At 57.9% G+C, this 27,035-nt stretch overlaps 1 protein-coding gene across 1 annotated transcript in view; it reads right to left on the reverse strand.

Annotated features, from left to right (window-relative positions):
- The window catches only part of LOC143171648 (scavenger receptor cysteine-rich type 1 protein M130-like), a 94,717-nt gene extending 76,614 nt beyond the window's left edge, over positions 1-18,103 (reverse strand). The window contains 4 exon segments of the mRNA XM_076360689.1: positions 15,877-16,185; positions 17,478-17,829; positions 17,832-17,950; positions 17,953-18,103. Coding sequence (XP_076216804.1) covers positions 15,877-16,185; positions 17,478-17,829; positions 17,832-17,950; positions 17,953-18,103 — 931 coding nt within the window.
- Positions 18,104-27,035: the final 8,932 nt, after the last annotated feature.

Raw genomic sequence — 27,035 nt, forward strand, 5'->3', positions numbered from 1 at the left:
GCTCGGTTTCATCAAAGTTCATTTTTCATTAATCTGAGTGATTCATATTGTAATATCATTAGTATGGCATATAATACTATGTAACACTTAACATCAGATAATTCAGATCATTGGCTATTCTCACCCAAAATCAAATCCCCTTGAGGTACACATCGGACTTCCCCATCCTCCCGCATCACCCACCAAGTGCACCCAGGTCCTTGAGCAAAAGCAATCCCACGGATGGGTTTCCCTTTCCCCGAGGCAGGAATAACCCAAACTGTCTTCCCCAACATATTTTTTATGTGCACTACAGGGACTTTATTCCCATCTACAGTACGTAAAAGTTCTGACTGGGCAGGGCCTGCTCGATTGGCAGATCCCTGAGTGTTGACTAACCAGGTGGCCTTTGCTAAATGCGTATCCCAATGTTTGAATGTCCCGCCACCCATTGCTCTCAGCGTAGTCTTTAACAGTCCATTGTATCGTTCAATTTTCCCAGAGGCTGGTGCATGACAGGGGATGTGATACACCCACTCCATGCCGTGCTCTTTGGCCCAGGTATCTATGAGGTTGTTTCGGAAATGAGTCCCGTTGTCTGACTCAATTCTTTCTGGGGTGCCATGTCGCCATAAGACTTGCTTTTCAAGGCCCAGGATAGTGTTCCGGGCAGTGGCATGGGGCACGGGATATGTTTCCAGCCATCCGGTGGTTGCCTCCACCATTGTAAGCACGTGGCACTTGCCTTGGCAGGTTTGTGGGAGTGTGATATAATCGATCTGCCAGGCCTCCCCATATTTTTATTTCAGCCATCGTCCTCCATAGCAGAGGGGCTTTAACCGCTTGGCTTCCTGATCGCAGCACATGTTTCACATTCATGGATGACCTGCGCAATAATGTCCATGGTCAAGTCCACCCCTCGATCACGAGCCCATCTGTATGTTGCATCTCTTCCTTGGTGGCCTGAGGTGTCATGGGCCCACCAAGCTATAAAAAATTCACCCTTACGTTGCCAGTCCAGATCCACCTGAGTCACTTCAATCTTAGCAGCCTGATCCCCCTGCTGGTTGTTTTGATGTTCTTCAGTGGCCCGACTCTTGGGTATGTGAGCATCTACGTGACGGACTTTTACAACCAGGTTCTCCACCTGGGCAGCAGTATCTTGCCACAATGCAGCAGCCCAGATGGGTTTGCCTCTGCGCTGCCAGTTGCTCTGCTTCTATTGCTGCAACCACCCCCACAGGGCATTTGCCACCATCCATGACTCAGTATAGAGAGAGAGCATATTTTTTACATCTTGTCCTGCCCGGGCTGGCCCAAGGGCTACTGCATGAACTACCTCCTGTTTAGTTTGTTCAAAGGCTTGTCGTTGCTCAGGGCCCCGTTTGAAATCGTTCTTCTTTCAGGTCACTTGATAGTGAGGGTTTACGATCAGACTGTAATTTGGAATATGCATTCTCCAAAAACCCACGACGCCTAAGAAAGGTTGTGTTTCCTTTTTGCTAGTTGGTGGAGACATGGCTGTTATTTTGTTGTTCACATCCTTTGGGATGTTACAATGTCCGTCTTGCCATTTTATTCCTAAAAACTGGATCTCCTGTGCAAGTCCCTTGACTTTACTTTGTTTTACGGCCAAACCGGCTTTCAGCAGGATTTGGACTATTTCCTTCCCTTTTTCAAAAACTTCTCCTGCTGTGTTGCCCCACATGATGTCATCAATGTATTGCAGGTGTTCCGGAGCCTCACCCTGTTCCAGTGCAGCCTGGATCAGTCCATGGCAAATGGTGGGGCTGTGTTTCCATCCCTGGGGCAGTTGGTTCCAGGTGTACTGGACGCCCCTCCAAGTGAAAGCAAACTGTGGCCTGCACTCTGCTGCCAAAGGGATTGAGAAAAACGCATTAGTGCTATCAGTTGTGGCATACCACTTGGCTGCCTTTGACTCCAGTTCGTATTGAAGTTCTAGCATGTCCGGCACGGCAGCACTCAGCAGCGGCTTGACTTCGCTCAGGCCACGATAGTCTACTGTTAGTCTCCACTCTCCATTAGACTTCCGCACTGGCCATATGGGACTGTTAAAGGGTGAGCGAGTCTTGCTGATCTCTCCTTGGCTCTCCAGTCGACGAAATCAGCTTATGGACGGGAGTCAGGCAGTCTCAGTTGGTGCGATATTGCCGCCGGTGCACCGTGGTGGTAGCAATTGGCACCTGTTGGTCTTGTGACTTTCAGCAGCCCCACAACAGAAGGGTCCCCCGAGAGACCAGGCAAGGTAGACGGCTGTTTCATTTCTTCCATCTCCAAGGCAGCTATACCAAAAGCCCACCGGTACCCTTTTGGGTCCTTGAAATACCCTCTCCTGAGGTAGTCTATGCCAAGGATGCACGGAGCCTCTGGGCCAGTCACAATGGGGTGCTTTTGCCACCCATTCCCAGTTAGACTCACTTTGGCTTCCAATGCAGTTAGCTGTTGGGATCCCCCTGTCACTCCAGAAATATAGATGGGTTCTGCCCCTTTATAGCTTGATGGCACTAGCGTACACTGTGCACTGGTGTCTACTAGAGCCTTATACTCCTGTGGGTCCGATGTGCCAGGCCACTGAATCCACACAGTCCAGTAAACCTGGTTGTCCCTTTCCTCCACCTGGCTGGAGGCAGGGCCCCTCTAATCCTCATCACAGTATTCATTTCTCATTTCCTGCAAATACGAGTCAGAAGTCTCTTCATTAAGATCAGGAGTAAGGTCGTCCCTTCTACCCTGTCTGGGGAACTGCCCGCTGGAAACTGGAGCAGCAATTTTCCTGGAACAACCCCCTTTTGTGATTGTTTTCCCTTGCAACTCACATACCGGTGCCCCTAGGGCTGAGGTAGGTTTTCCATCCCACTTCCCCATGTCCTCTCCATGGTCACGCAGGTAAAAACCATAGGGTGCCCTGTGGTGTGTACCCTTTATATCCTCTCTCTTGAGCAAAAGAACGCTGACTCCTAATAGCCGAGATATTGGTCCGTACAGGTGGTGAGTAGGACCTATCCTCTTCAAGTTGCTGGTCCTCCCGGGACAGTTTCTCCACAGCTGAGGCGAGGGAGGAAGAGAGATTTCTTTGTATTGCCGGAGTTGACTAGCCAATTCATCCACCGTTTGTCCCTCTCCGTCTTTCCAGGTCATCACTGCCAATGAGTTGGCATATGACGATGGTGCGCTCCTTATAAACTTCTGCCACATGCGTTGTGTGCACCTGACTTCATCTGGATCTTTGGATAGCTGTCCATTGTTCATGTCACCAGAAATCACCTCCAGCACAGCTAATTCTCTCAGGAATTGGATACCCTTCTCCATGGTGATCCATTTGCCTGGACGATATATGACATTTTCCTTGAAGGGATACCTTTCCTTCACACTTGTCAAGAGTCGCCTCCAGAGGCTGAGGACTCGCGTCCCTTTTCCAATCGCCAATGCCCCCTTCCCTCGAAAGGGATCCCAGCTGCTTGGCTTCTTTACCCTCTAATTCCAGGCTACTGGCCCCATTATCCCAGCATCGGAGCAGCCAGGTGAAAATATGTTCGCCTGGACGGCGGCTGAAATCTTTTCGTATATCTCGCAGCTCACTCAGGGATAGGGATTGGGTGGTTACTTCCTCGTTTATGAGTTCTTCCTCTTCTTCCTCCCCGAGCAGTGGCCGGCCCTCCTCCTCCTGTTCTCGTGATGGCCCTTCTCCAGGGTAGTCTGCCTTGTCCTCTTCTTCCTCTGGCTCCCTTTTAGAAGAAGCTTCTTCCTCCCTTACTAAACGAGCCGACTTCCGCTTCCAAGATTTCTTCTTGTGTATGGGGGCAACTGATACTGGCACAGGTTGGCTCTTTGGTTCAGCTGCAGGGCGTATCACCAGGGTCGTAGTGGCCGCAGGGCCTGTTGCCGGGTTGGAGTGGCCACAGGGCCCATTGAGGGTACTGAAAAATGTTGAACAGGGCTTGATAGGCATGGGCCAGGCCCCAGCACGTTGCAGTGATCTGTGTCTCTCTGGAGTTGCCAGGGTGACAGCATACTTCTTCCAACTATTCTACTAACTTTTCAGGATTCTGCACTTGCTCAGGGGTGAAGTTCCAAAACACTGGGGGTGCCCATTGGCCTAGGTACTTGCCCATCCTATCCCACACACCCTGCCACTCATAACTGTCCAGCCTTGGGGCAGATCTCTGGATGATATTCTTAAATTGCTTATTAAGTTTAGACAAAACCGATACAATATTCCCAAGAAATACCAATAGAAGTATCTTAACTACCCAAGGATGTTCAAGATACTGAAAAGTTACTGTAATGAAGGAGGAAACGTCATAGAAGAAGGTAGCGACGCAGCCATTCTGTATTTCCTCCATAAAAAAACTCTCAGACTGTGATTGCTAATTGTCTCCACGAAGTGGTACACCAAGTACAGTAATGGCTTCAGTACAATGCCAAAATACCAGGTTAAGCTCAAGGTCAGTGTTTTAATAACAAACCTCCCAGGCAAAACATCACTAATCACCACAGACCACAGCAAACTGCAAAACCCAACACCAATCTCTAACACGTACAGCAAAAAAAAGAGCATGATGCAGATTAGACAAACCAATATCGAGAACAGATGAACCAACATTGTGACCCGCAACTGTTAACAGATATAAATTCCTCAATGCGCTCCAGTTAATCTGTTATTATCTCAAACCCTTCGAGCCCCACGTTGGGCGTCAAAAAGGACTGCGTGGTTTAACCTCAGCCAGCAACTGAGCACCACACAGCTGCTCGCTCACTCCCCCGCCCCCCACCCCCAGTGGGATGGGGGAGAGAATTGGAAGAGTAGAAGTGAGAAAACTCGTGGGTTGAGATAAAAACAGTTTAATAATTGAAATAAAATAATAAAAATATAATAATAATAATAATAATAATAATAATAATAATAATAATAATAATATACAAAGCAAGTGATGCACAGCGCAATTGCTCACCACCCACTGACCGATGCCCAGCCAGTCCCTGAGCAGCGGCCCCCCCGGCCAGCTTTCCCCCAGTTTATATACTGAGCATGATGTCACATGGTATGGAATAGCCCTTTGGCCAATTTGGGTCAGCTGTCCTGGCTGTGCCCCCTCCCACCTTCTTGTGCACCTCCAGCCTTCTCAGTCCGCAGGGCATGGGAAGCTGAAAAGTCCTTGGCTAGTGTAGGCATTACCTAGCAACAACTAAAACATCGGTGTGTTATCAACATTGTTCTCATGCTAAATCCAAAGCACAGCACTGTACCAGCTACTAGGAAGGAAATTAACTCTATCCCTGCCAAACCCAGGACACCTAGGCACACTGGGGACAACAGGGCTGTGCTTCTCATAGACACATCATGGGAGGAGAGTGTTCCTGCTGCTGGCAGGTGCCAAAGGGGTGTAGGTCAGTGGAAGAGGACCCGCTTTGCACGTGGGAGGTCCTGGCTTCCATCTCCAGGGCTGCTTTTGCTCTTACTCCCTGGCCTCAAGTGGGTGAGTGCTGGAGCTGGGGCACTGCTCCTCTCCAGGTGCTGTGGGCCTGCCCTGACCTCCCAGGGCCTGGCTGAGGAGTGAGGAGGGCTGTGTGCACTGCCTCTGCTGAGCCCCCTCCTGGAGGAGAGGCAGGCAGCTGTGCTGGACCTGAGCTCAGGTCACTACCCTGCACCACAGATCCACCCCACACACCAACCAGGGGCCCTGCTTGGAGGCAAGGGGTGGCCCTCAGGGAGGGGATAGACATCAGCAGCAGACTGGGTGCTGGCAATCCTTCCTGGCTGCACTGAGAGAGGTGGTGTGAGGGTGCTGGTCCAGCCCAGGTGCCCTTTGGGACCAGGGCCACACTGCCCTGGTGGCTCTCCAGGGGTAAGGCTGTGAGATTGTCCTGTCTCCAGGTGGAGATCCCATACCACGCGGGAAGTACCTGTCTATGCCAACAGGTAGGGATGTCCGAGCTGGAGGAGCGACACTCCTTACCCTGACCCTGTCTCCTGGTCCTTTTCCCTCTGCCATCACCACTGGCTTGAGCAGAGCCGCAGCTCAGGGAACCCGGAGCTGCTGAGGTCAGGCATAGCTCTGCAGAGGTGGGACTGGTGGGGCCGGCACCCACCTCTTGTTCCTGGGGGGGTTGGTGGCTCTGTCCACCCCATGTCAGTGGGAACAGGGAAGCACAGGCCTGTCCACAGCTGTGCAGAGGTGGGGAGGGCAAGGAGATGGTGCCTCGGCTGCTCCTCTGACAAAAACCTCTGCAACCAAAACGGGGTGTGAGACCCAATGTTTCACTGCAGGGTGCCCAGCCCCTGGGAACAGTGAGCCCAGATTCAGAGAAATAAGGTATAAAAATGAAGCAAAGAAGAAGGGGGGTTGTGGGGATATCTTCTGAACACAGGACGGTGGGTGCCAGTATGGACACTGACCTGCAGATTCAAGCCACCCCAGGCAGGGACAGGGGAGAAAAGCCCAGTGTCTGTCCCATGCCACCTCCCCACCAGCTCTGCCCTCCCGCAGGTGTAGTATTTCTCCCTTACTCTGGCACCTGGCAGAGGTTTGCCTCCTCCTCCTCCTCAGGGAAATGAGAGCCAGGCCCTGGGTGTGGGTGAGGGGGCAGCACACCTGAGCAGAAAGAGCCCGTTTCAAGGCATTTGGGGCCTGACCAGTCTGGCCCTGCAGGCTGGGTTCATTCTCTGCAGCAGTGTGGGATCATCTGTGCCCCAGATCTGTGCAGGCTCCTGCAGCTCCTGAGGACCTACATGAGGGGCCTGACGGTGAGACCCCAACCCTCTGCACTGCTGCCCCACGCTGGGAAAGGCCATGGGAGAGAGTAGCCTTCCTAGGGTGAGACCCCCAAGGTGATGGGTGACGCACATGGGCGCTGCAAACACAGCCTCCATCCCCTGGGAAACTCCCACCGGGGCAGGCTCCAGCCCTGCATGTCCACAGGGAGAGGTGGGCCCAGAGCTGGGGAGGGAGGGGCTGGCTCCGGGGCCAGGGGCTGCCAGCAGGAAACCTCTAGGGACCAGGGCAAAGGAGTGTGTGAGCCTGGGCTCCCCCCAGACCCCCACAGGGTCACCCCAGGGGTGGAGGAGCTCCCAGCAGGGAATGGGCCAACACTGTCATGGCAGAGGCTGTTGGTGACGGCTGCCTCCTCCCCTCTTCTGCTCTAGGGCCAGATCCTGCTCTTTGCAGTGACCTGCGGCTGCTCCTCGTGGGGAGCCCTGCTGTGGACACCCAACGCACCTTCCAGCCTGCAGCAGAGAAGCCCATCGGGGAAGAGCTGGAGGGCTGTGGAGACCCAACAGCAGGAGCAGGGAGGGCAGTTTAGGCTCCAGGTTCCTGCCCAAGTGTCAAACCCTTCTCCCCACATGGCTCCTGTGTGAAAGGTTTCTCTGCCCATGGGAGCTGGGACAGGTGAACGCCCCAGCCGAGGGAGAGGGACCCTGGCTCAACTCCCAGCAGTGCCTGCATTAGGGGAGGGACACAAAATACCCTCTGCCATGGAAATGTGCCCACGTTAGCACCCTCCCAGGCAGGCCCTTCTCCAGGCCAGGGGCTGGATGGCAGCTGTGGGTTCCAGTCCACGTCTCACAGGGATCCCTTCTCCCTCCCCCTGGCCTCTCCCTCATCTGCCTCCCACAACGCTGAGGGAAAGGTGCCCCCACCAACCCCCCCCACTCCCATCCCCCCTGCACCTGCACACAGGTACTGCCCCGACACAAACCGACACTGTCACCCCTGGCAAGGCAGCAGGAGGGCAGGGGTGGAGGTAGGAGCGCAGCAGGAGGAGGGGTTCCCAGGGCTGCCATGGGGCCTTAATGCCCCTGCCCAGGAAGGAAGGCAGCTCTGGGGCTGTGATAGAAGTGCTCGGGGTCTGCAAGGACCCCCAAGGCAGCAGGAACAGCCCATGGAGACTGGAGTCCTGGCAGAGTCATTGAAGGGGCAATCCCAGGCCCGTGTTCCCCAGCAAGTGGCTCTGTACCCTGTGCCAGGGCAGTGGGGAGGACAGCTGCCTCCTAACCGCTGTGGGAGATGAGCCGTGGGCCGTGATCCCCCCTGTGGCTGGCTGGGGTGTTCAAGGCACCACGGCCACCTTAGGGCTCACTTCTGTGGGGCCAACCCCAACACAGCTCTATTGTGGCCTCTACACTGTTGGACCAGCATGGCCCAGGCAGGGCCTGGAGGAAAGAGCAACTGGGGAACACTGAGGTGAGGAGATGGGTGCTCCTGCTGGGGTGCATCACGGGACCTTGCAGAGAGCCATTTTTGTTGGAAACTTTTTCTGGCAGGATGGAAATATCAGCAGGAATATTCCCCTGGAACCATGGGCTCTCGCAGCCCCACAGTCTGACCCTGAGCCTGCTGTCCCGAGATGTGCCCTTTGCCCTCCACCATGTCTTTGTGCTCTGCTCCCCCGGATCAGCCTCAGGGAGACACCCCGACATCTGGGCAGGCAAGCACCAGCTCTGGCTCAAACCCCCAAAGACTTTTATTAAGAACAAATACGGAGGCACAGCGTAAAAACAGCATAATACAAATAGAGGACATGCCCAGCTGGTTCTGCTGCCCGTGGGAAAAGGGAAACAGTTCCCTGGTGCTCACGGCTCTCCCAGCTGCACAGTCCTCTCCTCCCTCCCGGCTGCACCCAGCTGCACGGCAGGGACGGGCTCTCCTGCTCTGGGCATCAGGGACTGTTGTGCACTGTCCGCTGGTATCGCAACCTTTGTGTCCTCAGGGCGATGCGCCAGAGACACCTCTTCAGCATCGTCATAGCCCATGCTCTCTGGGGACAGGGACCAGGCATCTCCCTCAGCTCCAGGGGCCCCAGCACTTCTCTGGGAGCGCAGGTTTGCCCCTGCAAGCAGCAAGGCAGGCCATTGCACGTTTGCCCCATGGGGTGCCTCTCCTGCTCTGTAGATCTCCAGCCTCCCGTCTCCTCACTAGTCCTGAGATGTTCAGGTCTCTCTCCCACCCCCTGGTCCCCCCAAGGAAAAATTCCCAGGGCAGGTTCCCCCATCCCAGGAGGCTGGGCTCTCAGTACAGCAGCGATTCATCCAGCACCAGGGATGGCACCCCAGGAACCGGTAGCGCTATCTTTCCCTCTCACCTCCGGGAGCATCCCTGGGCCCTGCTCCCTCCTCTGGCGCCCTGGGCATTTCCCAGTCTCCCTGCCCAGGGGAAGGATCCTCCCCAGGGTCAGAAACCTCCCTGGCATCATCATAGCCATCTGCTGGGTCTCCTCCGAGCAGGACAGGGACGTCTGAAAGGAGAGGGCAGCTGGTGAGAGTGAGAAGATACACCCTGCAGAGCAGAGGATGGGAGGATGCGCAGGGACATGGGGCTCAGACACCGGTGTTGGCAGCACCACAGGAGACACCCAGTGTGCTCCCCAGCTCTGACGGTGACACTCAGTGACATTGCTGTCCATCACATGTCTGCAGGGACAGGACATCAACCCCTTCCTGCCCCTGTTACCTGGTGCTGAACGTGGACCATCCTCCTCCTCGCTGTCCCTGGGGTAGGGCTGCAGCTTGGTCAGGGACCCCTCTGAATCGGAGCCTGGAGAGAGGCACAGTGGGTGTTACGGGAGTGCGCTCTGCTCACCTGGCTTGTGGTCAGTGCTGCTGGGGACGGGGGACCCACGGAGCCAGGGCTGAGTGGGGAGGAGGGCTCAGGACTCACCCTGCTCCCCTGGGATCAACCCTGTCTCAAAGGGCCTCCCAGAGATGCCTGGGGACAGCCCCTTCCCTCACCCCTCAGGTGTCACATAGGGGTGCAGGGACAGGCAGAGAGGGGCTGTCCCCGGCTGGGATGGGCAGAGCTGGTGGGGAGGAAGCTTCTCTCCCAGGCCCAGGACCTGGCTGCTCTCCCCACAGAACCCACAGACCCCAACTCCATGGGCCAGGGGGTTGCAGTGGGTCAGCCCCGGGTGAGGGCCAGGGGAAAGAGTTCTGCACATGTGCCCCCCCATGAGGGACCCACACCCACCTGACTGACTGAACCTTGCCTGCTTCTCCCACGCTGGGCTGTAACCGATCTCCTCATACACGGCCTCAGAGAAGGGCTCCCAAGCGCGCTCGGAGCCTGCGGATAGAGGCAGGGCTGGCTCAGGGACAGGCAAAGAGGGGACAGAATCCTGCCCTGTTCCCCCAGCCCTGTTCCCCTGGGCCAGCCCAGGGCTGTCCCCACAACACAGACCCGCTGCGCTGTTCGGTCTCCGCTGCCACTTCCTCAGTGAGGGCAATGTCTCCATGGAGATGATCTGGGGCAGTGACACCCTTGCACCGTCCCTTCAGAGACAGACCTTCTGCCCCTCTGGCCCCTGGGTCAGGTCCCTGGTGCTGAGCTTGGAGCAGCTCCTGCTTTTCCTCTCCCCCTGGAGCTTCCCCCTCTCTGCCCCATGGATCCAGAGCACGGCACGTGCCCTGCCATGGGGAGGTCAGGGTTGGGCAGAGGAACAGCCTGGGGGTCTGAAACCACGAGTATGGACCCTGCTGCCCCACGTTCTTCCTGGCATCTCCCCTGACCCAGAGCTCACTCCAGCACTGCCCAGAGTGCTGCCAGTGGCAGGTCCTCAGCTGTTTCCCCTCTGCTCCCATCTGTCCCAGCCCAGCTCAGCCATTTGTTTCCTTGCCTCATCCCTAAATCCTCCCTGTGTCCTGACTCTCTCTACCCCTTGCTGCTGGTGGCCCATGGTCAGGCAATCAATGGGGCAGCACATGGGAATGCAGGCAGCACACACTCTTGTCCCCCCAGCTCTGCCTGTACCACTCACTGACACCCCACAGCACCCCTGGCCTTGCCAGGAGGCATCTTCCCCTGGGACCATGGGGGACAGACCCACCTCTGCGCCCAGCCCTGGCGCTTCGCACTTGCCCGGCCAGGAGGGCCAGGAGCAGGCAGAGAAGGGCTCCCAGGATGATGCAGATGATGACGGGCAGTGAGACCTTTTCACTGCTGGTCGGACGGCCCCGAGTGGGATCTGCATGGGCAGGAACACAGAAAGGGCAGCACCAGACCTGGGAGAGGTGTGGGGCCAGGACACCCCAGTCCTGACCCCCATTACACCGGGGGTAAGGGGCCCCAGGGGGTGAGTGATGGGGAAGCTCCCACCCTACTGAGTAAATGACAGCCCTATCCAACCCCCTCCACCGCTACCCCGGTGCCTCCTCTCGGGAGCTTCACACCCCGACAAGAAGGTCCTTCCCTCCAGCTGCGGGTCACAGCCTGACCTCAAGAAGACCCAGCGCAGCCAGGGAGGACAGGTTACCTGTTCGGGGCGTTGGTGCTGCCGTCCTGGGTGCAGCTGCAGAGGAAGAGAAGGAGACTGGGCTGAGAGGGTGGGTGTGCAGGTACCAGGGAGCCTCCTCTCTGACATGCCGTGTGTGTGTGTGTGTGTTTATATGTGTGTGAATGCATGCGTGTGCTTTTAGACATCCCTGACACATCCCACACAAATTGCCCCTCCTGCAGGGCTGCTCAGGGTGGCTGGAACAGAGCCCAGGGCCCTGCTCTGGGACACGGGTAGGATAGCACAAGCACGCTGGAAGATGCCCCTGGGGCCTGCAGAGCCCTGCTGGGCAGAAGACGGAGGACATCCAGCCCCACAGAAGCAGCTGCCCACTTGGGAACAGGCTCCCATGTTCTGCAGGGACAGCCTTGCTCTCAGGAGCTCTGGAACCATGATGGGACCCAGCAAGGAAAAACGCCTTCCGTGGCTGCTTGCCAATACCCCCGTGAGGAGTCCCAGCCCTGCCACTCACCTGAGCAGTTCACGGAAGCATCCTCCTTGTGCCGGCAGGCACCGCTGTCCCCAGGACGAGCCCAGCAGTCCTGCAGAGATGGCTCTGTCCCCCGGCACTCCACCTGCTCCAGCCAGATGGGACCCGTCCCCTCCCCAAATGCAGCCTTCTCCAGGGCAGACACTGCAGGGCCACAGCCCAGCTGTCTGCATGCCACCTCGGCATCCTGCATGTCCCAGGAGTCGTCGCACACCGTCCCCCAGGAGCCGCGGTGCCAGACCTCCACTCTGCCCAAGCACCCATTCTCGCCTCCAACGGCACGAATCTTCTCCCTGTCTGGAGAAGGCAGAGACCTTCCAGGGCACCGGGACAGCAGGCAGAGCCCTGCCAGGTGAGAGGGGCATGCAGAGGAGCAGCTACCTGTGCAGCTTGTGGAGTTTGGGCACACAGTCCCCAGGGCTGGGGGCGTTTCTGACCGTCTCCCTGCAGAAGGAAAAGCTGGCGTGAAGGGGCTGCTGCAGGGGAGTCATGCAGCAGAGGGTGGGGTACAGCTCTGCTCACACCTCCCCGTGCTGCCTCGCTCACGGCAGCAGCTGAACCCTGGTCATTCAGGGGACACACACAGCAATGTGGGGGACCCTGACTGCTCAGCCCCAAAGGGACCCTGGTTCACAGAAAAGCAGGAGGGTGTCCATGGAGGGGACGCTCCTCGGAGCGCTGGCTGGTCTCTCCTGAGACCTTGCCTGGAGACACCTCTGCCTCCCCCGGGCACTGCTGGGAGCCCGGCTGGCAACTGCTGGTGAATGTGTGGGGCTCTGAGAGCTGAAGTCCCATTTGTGCCACCAGAAGCAGCAGGGTCTGGCACGTAAGGTCAAAGCCCCTGTGGGCCTTGTCTCTGTACTTGACTGTGCCCAGCAGGGAGCAGGAGCTGGGGGGATGCTGGAGCCCGGGTAGCTCAGAATTACCATTGCAGGTGATGTGGGTCTCATCTTGTAGGTCATCGCACGACTGTGGGTCCCAGGGAGCAGAGGGACACTGCCAGAAGGAGCTGTTTCTCTCCCCACACTCCACACGATCCAGCCAGGCGGGGCCAGACACCCTACCATAGGGCAGGCGTGTTTCCAGGAACCCTCCATCCCCGCAGCCCAGCTCCTTGCATGCCAGCGACACTGTTTTGGGAGTCATTGAGTTGGAGCAAACGCTCCCCCACGTCCCGTTATAGAAAACTTGCAGGCGCCCGGAGCAGCCATCGCTGTTCTCCAGCCTCAGGTCCACGAACTCTGGGAGGAAAGTGGCCAAAGGGGAACATGCTGGTCTGGGGCTGTGGGAGCAGGGACACCCCTGCACCCCCCAGGCCCTCAGCCAGGCAAAGGCACGTCCAGCAAGTCCCCCTTGCACACATGGACAGAGAAAAGTCCCGGATGGACAGAAAACCCTGCCCTCCCCGCTCACCCTCAGGGACAGCTGAGCTCACCGGGGAACCCTGGTGGGACTGAGGAGACCCATGCATTGGCACCCCCGGGACGAGCTTGGGCAGGGGCTGAGAGGCAGCCAGGGACAGCCTCGGCTGTTGCCATCTCTCCCCTCATCCCAGCCTCCCCAGGCACTGGGGCCTGGGGCTATGGGAGCAGAGAAGCCTCTTCACCCCCCAGGCCCTCAGCCAGGCAGAGGCACGGCCAGCAAATCACCCTTTTGCCAGGGGGCAGAGAGAAGTCCCAGACAGACAGACACCCATGCCCTCCCCACTAACCCTTGGGGACAGCACAGCTTACAAGGGGCCCCCAGTGGGACTGAGGGGGTTTGTGCATGCGTGTCCCCAGGACAGGCTCAGGCAGAGGCTCAGAGGCAGCCAGGGACAGCCTCGGTCGTTGCCGCCTGTCCCCTCGTCCCAGCCTCCCTGGGCACTGGATCCCACCACAGCTCCCGGCACAGACCTGAGCAGACGACTCCTGCGTCCTCTTTGTGCCCACAGTCATGCTGCCCCCAGGACCCTGCTGGGCAGTCCCAGAGAGCAGCTTCGGCCCCAGAGCAGTTCACGGCATCCAGCCAGATCTGCCCAGAGCCTTCTCCTAACTGAGCGGAGCCAACCGCCTTCACCGCCCCTCCGCAGCCCAGCTGGTGGCAAACAACAGTGGCATCGGGCAGGTCCCAGCTGTCATCGCAGATGGTCCCCCAGCTGCCCTGGTAGTAGATCTCCACTCTCCCAGCGCAGCGCCCAGGCCCGTTCACCAGCCGGACCTGCCGGCTCCCTGCAGTGGGAAGAAACCCCAGCTGTCATTAGGGGCGGTGCCCACCCAGCCCAGAGCCTGGGGGGGGCCTGTGCAGTGCCACTTACCCCGGCAAACGACCCCCACGTCCTCTGCAATCCCTGCTGCCAGCATGCTCTCGGGCAGGGAGGTGTTGCAGAGGGTCAGGTTGGCCTCGTGCCCTGCACACCTGACCCCTCGCAGCCCCACAGGACCTGTCCCTCTCTGAGGCTTCGGGGGGTTGTAAGCTGTCTCTGCCTCTCCGCACCGCAGCTGCCGGCACACCACGCTGGCCTCCCGCATGTCCCAGTGGTCATCCAGGACCCTGCCCCATGTCCCGTGCTGGAAGATCTCTACTCGTCCGTCGCACCGACTCCCTCCAAGCACCAGCCGCAAGGACGCGGAGCCAGCTGGGCCTGGGGAGAGCAGCCATGCCCCAGCCCTTGGTGGCACCAGGGAGGCAAGCAGCCTGCGGCACGTCTCCAGGCTCTGGCACCCTTTCAGGGCCTTGAAGCTCTGCCTGCCTGTCCCCAGCCCTCTGCGGGAGCTCCTGGGCCAGGGCTCCATGGGGCTGGTTGCCCAGTCCCTGAGCCTTCCTGAGCCAGACGCCAGCTTTGCTGTTGGCGGGCCAGAGACACACAGCATGTCCCTGCCAATGCAGTTGGGGCAGCTTCCGCAGGAGGGAGCAATGGCCAGCAGTGGCCTGGGGATGGGCAGCACCAGGACAGGCTTTGCCCAGCCTCAGCACTGGCACTGGCACTGCTGAGACACCAGGCACAGCCCACACATCTCTGTCCATCTACGTCCCTGGGAATGGGGGACTGGGAGCCTGTGTCCCTGGCAGGGAGCAGCGCGAGGGGGGCCTCTCTGAGCAAACAGGATGAGTTTGGGGCTTGCGCTGACCAGAAGGCAGGGCAAAGCCCAGCCCCGCTCTGCAGCTCACCCCCCTGGTCTGCCGCTGCTGCCGGGGGCACCCAGGCAGCCCCTGTGATGGTGAGTTCAGGCTCTGAGGGTATCTCTCTGTGGCTGGAACAGGGCTGTCTGCAGCCAGGGGGTTGGCGATGATCCCCGCAGCGCTGCCCCGGGCCCATCCCACAGTGGGAGTTCAAAGGAGCCCAGGCCTAGTAGTGGCCCCGGAGCCTGAGCTGCTGACCCGGGGGGCAGAGACGACTGCTCCTGTTCAGTCCTCAGCTCTCCCACAGCAGAGCAGTTGGTCCGAGCAGGCAAAGCCCTCCAGATCGCTTCTGGTGAAGCCAGGGTTTCTCCAGGGAGAAATGCAGCCTGGCACTGCAATGGGGTCCCCTGCTTTGCATTTCTCTCTCATGCCAGGGGAAAATGAAGTTAATCCTGTGTTTTCCCAGCACTCACCTGAGCAAATGACAGCAGCGCTGTTCTCATGGGAGCATGGTGAGGCCCCCAAGGCAGTCACTGGGCACTGTCCCAGGTGAGCTTCTGTCCCATCACAGTGGAATGAGTCTTTCCAGACAGGGCCGGTTCCTCTCCCAAAAGGCCCTCCTCTGGGAATGGACTCAGCAAACCCACAGTCGAGGTGACGACAGAGAACGTGGGCATCCAAGAGATCCCAGCGGGAGGCACAGAGAGAGCCCCAGGTCCCCAGCACATGGACCTCCACCCTCCCCTCACATGCCGTGCTGCCGTTCACCAGCCGGAACCCTGTGAACTCCGGGAAAGAGAAGGATGAGAGATGGCGGACTTGTGCTCTCGCTCCCTCAGGAGCTAGAGGAGAGGCCAAATGGACGAGAGCCTGCCATCCTCCTCCTTCTGCATGATTTTAGGGCTGCAGACAACCACATCACCCCTGCTGTCCTCACACCTGGCACGGCACAGTCCCTACCCTGCTCCCCTGTCCCCAGCACACCCCCTGGCATTTAACACCCCAACAGGAGTCCTTACGTGTGCAGGTGACACCAGCGGCGTCCGTGTGGGTGCAGGGCTGGTCTCTGGGGGACCCCCTGGGGCAGAACACGAGGAAGGATTCATTCCCCGCACACTGCAGCTCTCTGTCCCACATGGGACCGACACCTTCTCCAAAGTGAGCTGCTCCGGGGACGGACAGGGCTGCGCCACACTGGAACTCCCTGCAGACCACGTCGGCGGCTTTGGGACCAAACTCTGAGTCACAGACAGTTTTCCACTGGGTTCCATCATGGATCTCCACGCGTCCTGAGCAGGGGCTGTTCCCTCCAACCAACCGGACAAATCCTGGAGCAATCAAAGACCCCTGCGAGTTCCCAGAGCCCTCTGTCCGTTACCTGACCGCATCCCACCTAATCTCCAAGGAGGCCACGGGCAAAGAGTCCCACAAGCACCCCAGCAGCTCCCAGTGGGTGCTGATGGCACAAACACATCAGGGACTGCCTGCCGCTCCTCAGACATCAGCACAGCACTCATGGGCTGGCTTTTCTTCCAAACCCACAGCCACAGATACTGCTTAGAAAAACTGCTGCTGTCCTGGAGACCCTGGGATGCCTGGCACGGGCCCTAGGCACTTGCAGCGCTTGGAGCACTTGAGCCCAGGGAGATTGGCCCAGGCACTGTTGGCTGCTGCAGCCTGCTCTGCCTGCCGAGCTCAGTGCCAGGCTGAGGAACCCCTGGGAGCTACCAGAAACGCACCTCATTCCCAGAGGGTACACACTCTATGAGTGTACCTGCGGTTGCTGTCTCCACCAGCCCCAAGCTCCAACACCCACCCGGGGAGGGGTCCTCAGCCAGGGCCAGAAGTACACGGCCAGGCATGCACAGCCCCAGCCAACAGCTGGGCAGAAGGCAGGAGAGTAGGCAGAGGAGCAGCCCTGGACTGACACAAGCTCCCAAGGCAAGGACAGGCACCAAGGAGAGCCAGAAAGTGCTAGCAAATCCCCCGTGGCACAGGGCAGACAGGGGCTGGGGCCGACAGGAGAGGCTGGGCAGCAGGTCAGCACTGCCTGCACAGGGCAGTTTCCCTGTGAGCTGGCTCTCATGGGGTGACCCTGGAAGAAGAACGGGGTGGCCACGCCATCCTGCTCTTCTGCCCAAGCCCAGTGCTCCTCCCCTGTGAGCAGCCCCTCTGCTTTGGGGGGACTCATGTCTGCCAGGGAACACAACCCACAGTCCCTGGCCACCTTGGGCCCTTCCCTGGGGCTGTGGGTGGCCACGTGAGCTGCTCTCAGTGCCTCTGCCATGGGGGGACCTGGTCCTCCGTGCTGCCAGATAGCTCCTGCGTGAACAGAAGGAGAAAGTTGGGAACCAACAGAGACTGCGGGGCAGGGTGGGCATTCATCTTCCAGCCCCAGGCACCGACTGAGGGTGGGCTGAGCCACATCGGGGGTCAGGCAGGGACAGGTTCCCACTGGGCTTTCCTCAGGGACCGGGGAAACCAGGAATGAAAGTCCCAGCTCAGCAGTGTGACCGGCCACACTGGGCCCTTCTCTAGTACCCCCTTGTTTCCCTGAGGGCACAGCCAGGTCCCTTCCCCCATCCCAGCCACAAAGGTGAGGAATGGGCTGGTCCCTTACCTGAACATGTCACTCCAGCATCCCAGCTGTGATAACAGTCGTTTTGACCCCATCCTTTGTGTGTACAGTCAGACAGGGCAGACTCGGTGCCACGACAGCCAACATTATCCATCCAAATGGGGCCAGATCCTGGCCCAAAGTATCCATACTGATGAGCTTGAACAGCAGACCCACAGCCCAGCTGCTTACAAACCACTGCAGCATCGGCCATGTCCCAGGAGTCATCACACACGGTCCCCCACTGGCCCTGGTGTTTCACCTCCACTCTTCCAGCACAGCGTCCGCCACCATCCTCCAGCCTCACCACCGCAGCCCCTTCAAACATCAACACGGGACCTGTCAGGAGGGCGCTGAGCCCCAAACTGCAGGTCTGGAGGTCCCCCCTGCCCAGGCTGAGTCACAGGCACTGGAGTGGGAGCCCTCCTCCTTCTGGGCTGTCCCTGGGGCAGTGTGGGGGTCCCTTTTCTCCCCATGGGCTGCAAAGAGCTGGGGGTGCCCAGCAGCAGACCTGCTGTGCCATTCACCACCCCACAGCCTGCAGCACCTCCTCCCACCTCAACAACCTCCTGCCCATGCCCACCCGCACACCGTGGCTGGCGCTGCACAGAGCACCGTCTCCTCACCATCCCAGAAACCCCTGTACAGCCCTGTGCCCTCAGGCCCACAGCTGCCTCTCCCACCCAGAGAGACACAGGGAAGGGCAGAAGTTCAATTGACTTGAGTACCTTCTGCCCCTCATCTCAGTGGCACCTGCAAAGAGACCCGTTCTCAGAAGTATCCCAATGACCTCGCTGGTACTCACTGGCCCTGGGCTGTGGGACAAAGGAACCGGCACTTACCCCTGCACAGCTGCACCCAGAGGAGCAGCCACATCACCTGAGGGAACTGGAGTCCCTCTGTGCCCATCCTGAGCCTCCTGCCCTGCTGGCACAGCCCTGCTGCACCCCACTCCCTCTCACGGCTCCGGGGGACTCACGGGGACAACAGCGGTGGGAGGGTAATATATCTCTGCAGATGCCGACCCAGCTGCAGGAGGAGCCAATCGAAGCAGCAGCACCTTTTTAGACATGATCAGGAGCTATCTCCCCTCCGACACAGCCCAGCCCTCCAATGAACTTCTCCAGCGCCGTTCATGACCATATATGAGGGATGGCTCCGCTTCGGGTGTCATGGCCACTGCGGTGGGGAATCATCACAGGACAGGGCTGTGGGGGGGGCGGGGAATGGATCTGTCACCCCTTGCATCTCGCTGTGGGGACCAGGGGCACTGAGCATCTCCTACGTTGGGCTCATCCAAGAGCCCAAGAGGCAAGTGACCAGCCATCCCCATGCTACAGGAACCACAGGGCTGGGACTGCACCAAGGTCTGTGTGAGGATGGGAAGGAAACAGCCCCTGCCCCTCCTACAGACCCTGCTGTGCTGGCAACAGCAGCTGGGAAAGGTCCTTGGCCTGGACAAGAGCTCCATCCCAGGAGTGCTGGCTTGCAAAGCCCCATGGTGGGTCCCTTGCAGGAGCTGGAGCTGGGACATGTCCCTGCCCTGGCAGCAGACATGCAGCCCAGAGGCTCAGACATGTCCCTGACTCTCAGCCTGTCACCAAGGGGCCGTTATTCCCCACAGGCAGACTGGGAGCTGGAGCCTGCAGGTGCACAAACCACAGCCCGTGTGGCCTCGCAGCCCTCGCCATGCTCCCCCCGCAGCGCCCGTGCAGGAAGTCTGTGGTTTCCTCCTGGCACCGTGCCCTGGCACATCCCTGCGGTGCCCCCGAGCCACCCCCACCCCGACTGCTCCAGCCAGGGCTGCAGGGGCTGCTCCTTCAGCCTTGCAGACACGGGCCAGGCAGCTCCCATCCCCCATGATGCTCCTCTGATGCACACGGCTGCTCTGCACCGAGCCCCACAGCCACGGGGTGCTATGCGTTATATGACCTCACACCCTTCTACTTCTGCTGCTGTGTGCTCATGAGTTACACTGTCACACGTGCAGGTGTGCTGCGTATGGGCTTCTGCTGACCATGGTTCTTCCAAAAAGTCGTATTTGGATGGGGCCTAAATATTATTTTGATGACATCGGAAGCACCCACACAAGCCATATGCCTGATCTTTGCCTAAAAGCTACTCAGGCATCAGTGAAATCACAAATTCATGCACAAGCCATGTGCATACTCCTGGCCTATGCGCCACTCAGCCACAGGTGATGTCATAGCATCTAAACCTGCCATGTGTTTCTTCCTGGCCTCTCAGGTATTCAGGCACCAATGACCTCACAAACATCTACACAAACTATTGGTCTGCTCCTAGCCTATCCGCTACTCAGGCACCAGTGACACAACTCAACCTACACCACCCATGGGCCTGCTCCTGGCCTATCAGATAATAGGGCGGCAGTGACTTCACAAGCACCTACACAACCCATAGGCCTTGTCCTGGCCTATCAGCTAATCAGTCACAAATGACGTTGCAAACACCTACATGAGACAAGTTCTTACTCCTGGCCTACCAGCTTCTCAGGCCCCTGTGACCTCAAAATATCCAACACAAGACATGTTTCTCCTGGCCTACCAGCTACTCAGGCACCTATGACCTCACAAAGACATTCACAAGTAATATGCCAGCTCCTGGCCTATCATCTACTCAGGCACCAGTGACCTCAGAAGCGCCTACACAATCCATAGGCCTGTTCCTGGCCTATCAGATATTCAACCCAGAGTAACCTCACAAGTAGGTATCTGTCCATTTGCCATGTACTTGCCATTGACGTACTCAGGCTCCAATGACCTCACAAGCACCTATACCTGGTCCTGGCCTATCAGCTACTCAGCCAAGAGTGACATCACAAGTACATGCCAAAGCTCTGTGTCTCCCTCTTGCCTATCAGCTACTCAGGCACCAGTGACCTGATCACCACATATCCACCTATTTGCTGTCTCCTCACCTATGAGGTACAAGGGAACAAGTGACCTCATCCAATCGCTTGCTCACTCCACCCCCAGGAGGATGGGGGAGACAACTGGAAGGGCAAAATGAGAGAAAAACTCATGGGTCAAGATAATGACACTTTAATAAATGGTGAAAAATAAAAAAAGGAAGGAAACACGGGATGGAGAAGCAATCACTCACACCAGCAGAAAGATGCCCAGCCAGTCTCCAAGCAATGGCTACTTTGGAGAAACTCCCCTGCCAGTTTTAGTGCTGAACAAGACGCCATATGGCATGGAATATCTCTTTGGTCCGTTTGGGTCAGCTGTCCTGACTTTGTCCCCTCCCAGGCTCTCGCCCATCCCCAGCCTCCTCACTGTGGGGTCAGAATGAGAAACAGAGAAGGCCTTGACATTATGCCAGCACTCATCAGCAATAGCCACAACATCAGTGCGTTATCAACACCAGCCACCAGCGCAAAGCACAGCACCGTAAGGGCTGCTATCAGGCAAATGTACTCCAGCCCAGCCAGACCCAGGACAATCTCCACCCCTTATTCCATACCATTTGCATCCTGCCCAGGTCCTGTAGTATTCAATGCATTGTCATCAGCCACCACCACCCCTTTCCCTGCCCTTTGGCATGACATAAACACCGTGTACTGGGTGTGGCTGGTGTGGCTCAGGTGGACCTGGGCAAGTCCCAGCCCACTCCTGACTTCTCCCTTCACTCAGTCATCTGGAGTTTTTTGAAACATGCGATCAGGTCTGGCCTTTTCCTTTTGTTTCTATTCACATTCAAACTAGAATTGTTCACTCCATTAGCTCTTATTAAAGAAGGTTTTATCCATTTCATACCTATGCTTTTGTGGCTATATTAATTTAACTTCTATAGCTTTATACTTGTTCATAGATATGTAAACGTATACACATATACACACATATAGAAGTCTATCTATAAAAATAACGTATCTATTCTTAAATAAATACATTTGTTAAAATAATTAGACACTCCCTTTTATAGGTGTATTTCTATATATGTATATATTGCATATAAATGTATATATTTGTATCTCTCAGCACTTCCTGGTCCAAGGGAGGCAGGCAGCCAATCACAGGGCTACCAGAGAACACGTCCGTATGACAGTATCTAGAAATGGCTGCCAGCCAATCACAGTGCAGGATGAAAACACATGGGGAATGAGGATGTCAGAAATGGCAGCTGCCCTTTATGTAATGACAGGCCCTTTGTGACGTGCCCCTGGGGACACCAGGACAGGCGGCCAGTCCTGCCAGCCAATCACGGGGCTGCCGGAGCGCTCGTAGGTATGACAGTGTCAAGAAATGGCCATTAGCCAATCACAGAGCAGTATGATCTTTAACAAAATGGCAGCTCACTGCCATGGAATGGCGGCACCGTGTCATAACATTGTGGCCAAACCAAAATGGCGGCCCCTGTGTTTGTAGGGGAAGGGCCTTCTGATGCACTTCCGGGTAAACCTGCCAGCCAATCACAGCAGAGCACATGACCGGTAGAGGAGAGCGACGTCCAGGGCAAATGGCCCCTGCAGCTGCTGGGAGGGGGCGGGACTTCCACCAGAAGCTGGTGGGTGGGGCACGTGTCGGGGCATGTCTCCCGTAGCAGTGGTGCTGGTGCTCCTGGCGTGTGCCAGGGCAGGGATCCCAACACGCACGGGGGAGGCACGTGGGGAGGTACAAACACCCCAGCCAGAGCTGGGCCTCCAGAGCTGTGGAAGCCTCCAGTTTCCTCAGGTCTCCAGACCACGCGAGTGACTGTCTCGCAAAAGATATGGGAAATTAAACTGACATAAAACACTGGCCCTGTTTGAGCTCTCGGGGCAGTTTGTCTGAGCTTCGCCTCCTGGGGAACCTGCAGCTGTCCCAGCACCACCTGTGGTCACCGTCTGAAACCGTCACAAAAGGACCCCTCGCTCTGTGTGTGTGTGAGTGTCTACACATGCGCTAGCATGTTCAATATTTTACTCTCGTTCATGACATCCAGCCAAAGAGTGTCTTACTCTCATCTGTGTACGGGTGTGTGGAAGGAGAATGGCTGCTCCTTTAAGGGTATCTCGTCAAGGACCTGTTTCAATGAAGGAAGGGATAATAAAACAATGAGAAAAGGAGGAAGCCATAAACAAGAACTTACAGGGACACAAACCTGACCGGCAAATGGTAAGGGAGGCAGGGATGGGAACCAAAGCTGGTCAGTCACACAAACCGATGACGGCATGTGAGAGGGTGAGAGGGTTTATTCCAGCAAGTTTATCTGACCGGGGACCTGGTTAGTTGGGAAACTCAGGGGAAAAAAAGGGACTCCAGAAGCAAAATACAATGAGACACAGCCTTGACAAAACAAATATGGAGTCCATACAAGGAAGGAACCTAGCCAGTCACAGTGATTGATGGGCCATCAAGGATCTACAGGCACCACTTCCAAGAGGATCAGCTGGACTTTTCAACTGATAACGTTGTGAATCAGAGGGACCCCAGTCTGAGAGGGGTGGGGGAATCGATAGATCTGTGCAAGGCCATGAGGGACATGCAAGGGAAGGGGCAAGAGGGAGGAACGTAGAAGGGGTTAGACAGAAAAGGATATAAAAGAGGCCAGTTGCATGTCAAACATGGTCAGTCAGTGTGCTTGTCTGGCTGAGAAATGCGCCTGACCACCACAGTCTGTCGTGTCTTCTTATATCTTCTCATAAAACCTTGTCTTAACTGTCTCTCTGTAATCTCACTCTGTCCTGTGTCTGTGCGTGTGCTGCAAGGACGAAGTGCCAGCTGCTGGTGAGACCTCTGTGTGTGTGTGTGTGTGTGTGAGGGGAATTTGGTGCCAGCTACTGGAGTCCGACCAAGGGTGTGGCTGTCCCTGGGCTGTGGTGTCAGCTAAGGGAGTGAGTGGGGTCTCGGTGCAGCTACTAGAGGCAAATGGGTGTCCCAGTGAAACTACTGGAGTGAAGGGTGTCCCAGTGCAGCTACTGGAGTGAGTGGGGTCCCTGGGCAGGTACTGAAGCAACTGGGGTCCCATAGCAACTGCTGGAGCATGTGATGTCTCCGTGCAGCTACTGGATTGAGTGGGGGTTCCCAGTGAGGAGACGGGAGGCTGGAGATCTACAGAGCAGGAGAGGCACCCCATGGGGCGAACGTGCAATGGCCTGCCTTGCTGCTTGCAGGGGCAAACCTGCGCTCCCAGAGAAGTGCTGGGGCCCCTGGAGCTGAGGGAGATGCCTGGTCCCTGTCCCCAGAGAGCATGGGCTATGACGATGCTGAAGAGGTGTCTCTGGCGCATCGCCCTGAGGACACAAAGGTTGCAATACCAGCGGACAGTGCACAACAGTCCCTGATGCCCAGAGCAGGAGAGCCCGTCCCTGCCGTGCAGCTGGGTGCAGCCGGGAGGGAGGAGAGGACTGTGCAGCTGGGAGAACCGTGAGCACCAGGGAACTGTTTCCCTTTTCCCACGGGCAGCAGAACCAGCTGGGCATGTCCTCTATTTGTATTATGCTGTTTTTACGCTGTGCCTCCATATTTGTTCTTAATAAAAGTCTTTGGGGGTTTGAGCCAGAGCTGGTGCTTGCCTGCCCAGGTGTCGGGGTGTCTCCCTGAGGCTGATCTGGGGGGGAGCAGAGCACAAAGACATGGTGGAGGGCAAAGGGCACATCTCGGGACAGCAGGCTCAGGGTCAGGCTGTGGGGCTGCGAGACCCCATGGTTCCAGGGGAATATTCCTGCCGATATTTCCATCCTGCCAGCAAAAGTTTCCAACAAAAATGGCTCTCTGCAAGGTCCCGTGATGCACCCCAGCAGGAGCGCCCATCTCCTCACCTCAGTGTTCCCCAGTCGCTCTTTCCCCCAGGCCCTGCCTGGGCCATGCTGGTCCAACAGCGTAGAGGCCACAATAGAGCTGTGTTGGGGTTGGCCCCACAGAAGTGAGCCCTAAGGTGGCCGTGGTGCCTTGAACACCCCAGCCAGCCACAGGGGGGATCACGGCCCACGGCTCATCTCCCACAGCGGTTAGGAGGCAGCTGTCCTCCCCACTGCCTCGGCACAGGGTACAGAGCCACTTGCTGGGGAACACGGGCCTGGGATTGCCCCTTCAATGACTCTGCCAGGACTCCAGTCTCCATGGGCTGTTCCTGCTGCCTTGGGGGTCCTTGCAGACCCCGAGAACTTCTATCACAGCCCCAGAGCTGCCTTCCTTCCCGGGCAGGGGCATTAAGGCCCCATGGCAGCCCTGGGACCCCGTCCTCTTGCTACACTCCTGCCTCCACCCCTGCCCTCCTGCTGCCTCGCCAGGGGTGACAGTGTCGGTTTGTGTCGGGGCAGTACCTGTGTGCAGGTGCAGGGGGGATGGGAGCAGCGGCTGGTGGGGGGACCTTTCCTCAGCGTTGTGGGAGGCAGATGAGGGAGAGGCCAGGGGGAGGGAGAAAGGATCCCTGTGAGACGTGGACTGGAACCCATAGCCGCCATCCAGCCCCTGGCCTGGAGAAGGGCCTGCCTGGGAGGGTGCTAACGTGGGCACATTTCCATGGCAGAGGGTATTTTGTGTCCCTCCCCTAATGCAGGCACTGCTGGGAGTTGAGCCAGGGTCCCTCTCCCTCGGCTGGGGCGTTCACCTGTCCCAGCTCCCATGGGCAGAGAAACCTTTCACACAGGAGCCGTGTGGGGAGAAGGGTTTGACACTTGGGCAGGAACCCGGGGCCCAAACTGCCCTCCCTGCTCCCACTGGTGGGTCTCTACAACTCTCCAGCTCTTCTCTGATGGACTTTGCTGCTGTAGGCTGGAAGGTGTGTTGGGTGTCCATGGCAGGGCTCCCTGCGGGGAGCAGTCAGTAGCACTGCAAAGAGCAGGATCTGGCCCTAGAGCAGAAGAGGGGAGGAGGCAGCTGTCACTAACCATGACAGCGTTGGCCCATTCCCTGCTGGGAGCTCCTCCACCCCTGGGGTGACCCTGTGGGGGTCTGGGGGGAGCCCAGGCTCACACACTCCTTTGCCCTGGTCTCTAGAGGTTTCCTGCTGGCAGCCCCTGGCCCTGGAGCCAGCCCCTCCCTCCCCAGCTCTGGGCCCACCTCTCCCTGTGGACATGCAGGGCTGGAGCCTGCCCTGGTGGGAGATTCCCAGGGGATGGAGGCTGTGTTTGCAGTGCCCATGTGTGTCACCCATCACCTTGGGGGTCTCACCCTAGGACTGCTCCTCTCCCATGGCCTTTCCACAGCCATGCTCTGCCCAGCGTGGGGCAGCAGTGCAGAGGGTTGGGCTCTCACCATCAGGCCCCTCAGGTGGGTTCTTGAGAGCTGCAGGAGCGAGCACAGATCTGGGACACAGTGATGATCCTGCACTGCTGCAGAGAACGGACCCAGCCTGCAGGGCCAGACTGTTCAGACCCCAAAATGCCAGGAAACGGGCTCTTTCTGCTCAGGTGTGCTGCCCCCTCAAACCCACCCCGGGCCTGTGGCTCATGTCCACCAGGAGGAGGAGAAGGAGAAGGAGGCAAACCTCTGGCAGGCGTCAGAATGAGGGAAAGATATTACACCTGTGGGAGGGCAGAGCTGGTGGGGAGGTGGCATGGGACAGACACTGGGCTCTTCTCTCCCGTCCCTGCCTGGGGTGGCTTGGGTCTGCAGGTCAGTGTCCATACTGGCGCCCACCATCCTGTGTTCAGAAGATATCCCCACCCCCCTTCTTCTTTGCTTCACTTTTATACCTTATTTCTCTGAATCTGGGCCCTGACTGTTCCCAGGGGCTGGGCACCCTGCAGTGAAACTTTGGGTCTCACACTCCATTTTGGTTGCAGAGGTTTTTGCCAGGGGAGCAGCCGAGGCACCATCTCCTTGCCCTCCCCACCTCTGCACGGCTGTGGACAGGCCTGTGTTTCCCTGATCCCACTGGCATGGGGTGGACAGAGCCACCAACCCCCCCCCAGGAACAAGAGGTGGGTGCCGGCCCCACCAGTCCCACCTCTGCAGGGCTGTGCCTGACCTCAGCGGCTCCAGGTTCCCTGAGCCGAAGCTCTGCTCAAGCCAGTGGTGATGGCAGAGGGAAAAGGACCTGGAGACAGGGTCAGGGTAAGAAATGTCATTCCTCCAGCTTGGAGTCCCCCAGGCCTGTCCAGGCTCTTCCAGCTCAGACACCCCTACCTGCTGGCACAGCTGGGTGCTTCCCACCTGGTATGGGATCTCCACCTGGAGACAGGACAATCTCAGACCCTGACCCCTGGAAAGCCACCAGGGCAGCGTGGCCCTGGTCCCAAAGGGCACCTGGGCTGGACCAGCACCCTCACACCACATCTCTCAGTGCAGCCAGAAAGGATTCATAGTGTGCTGCTGATGTCTATCCCCTCCCTGATACCTCTCCCTAGGCAGGCACTCTGCTGCCAAGCATTGTCCCCAGGCGGTGGGTGGGGTGGGTCTGTGGTGCAGGGCAGTGACCTGAGCTCAGGTCCAGCACAGCTGCCTGCCTCTCTTCTGAGAGGGGGCTCAAAAGAGGCACAGCACAGCCCTCCTCACCCCACAGCCAGGCCCTGGGAGGGCAGGGCAGGCCCACAGTGCCTGGAGAGGACAGGACCAGTGCTCCAGCTCCAGCCGGTACCCGCCTGAGGCTGGGCAATCAGGGAAAAAACACCCT

The sequence above is a fragment of the Aptenodytes patagonicus genome, chromosome 29 (genome assembly GCF_965638725.1).
Source record: "Aptenodytes patagonicus chromosome 29, bAptPat1.pri.cur, whole genome shotgun sequence".
Taxonomy (NCBI): domain Eukaryota; kingdom Metazoa; phylum Chordata; class Aves; order Sphenisciformes; family Spheniscidae; genus Aptenodytes; species Aptenodytes patagonicus.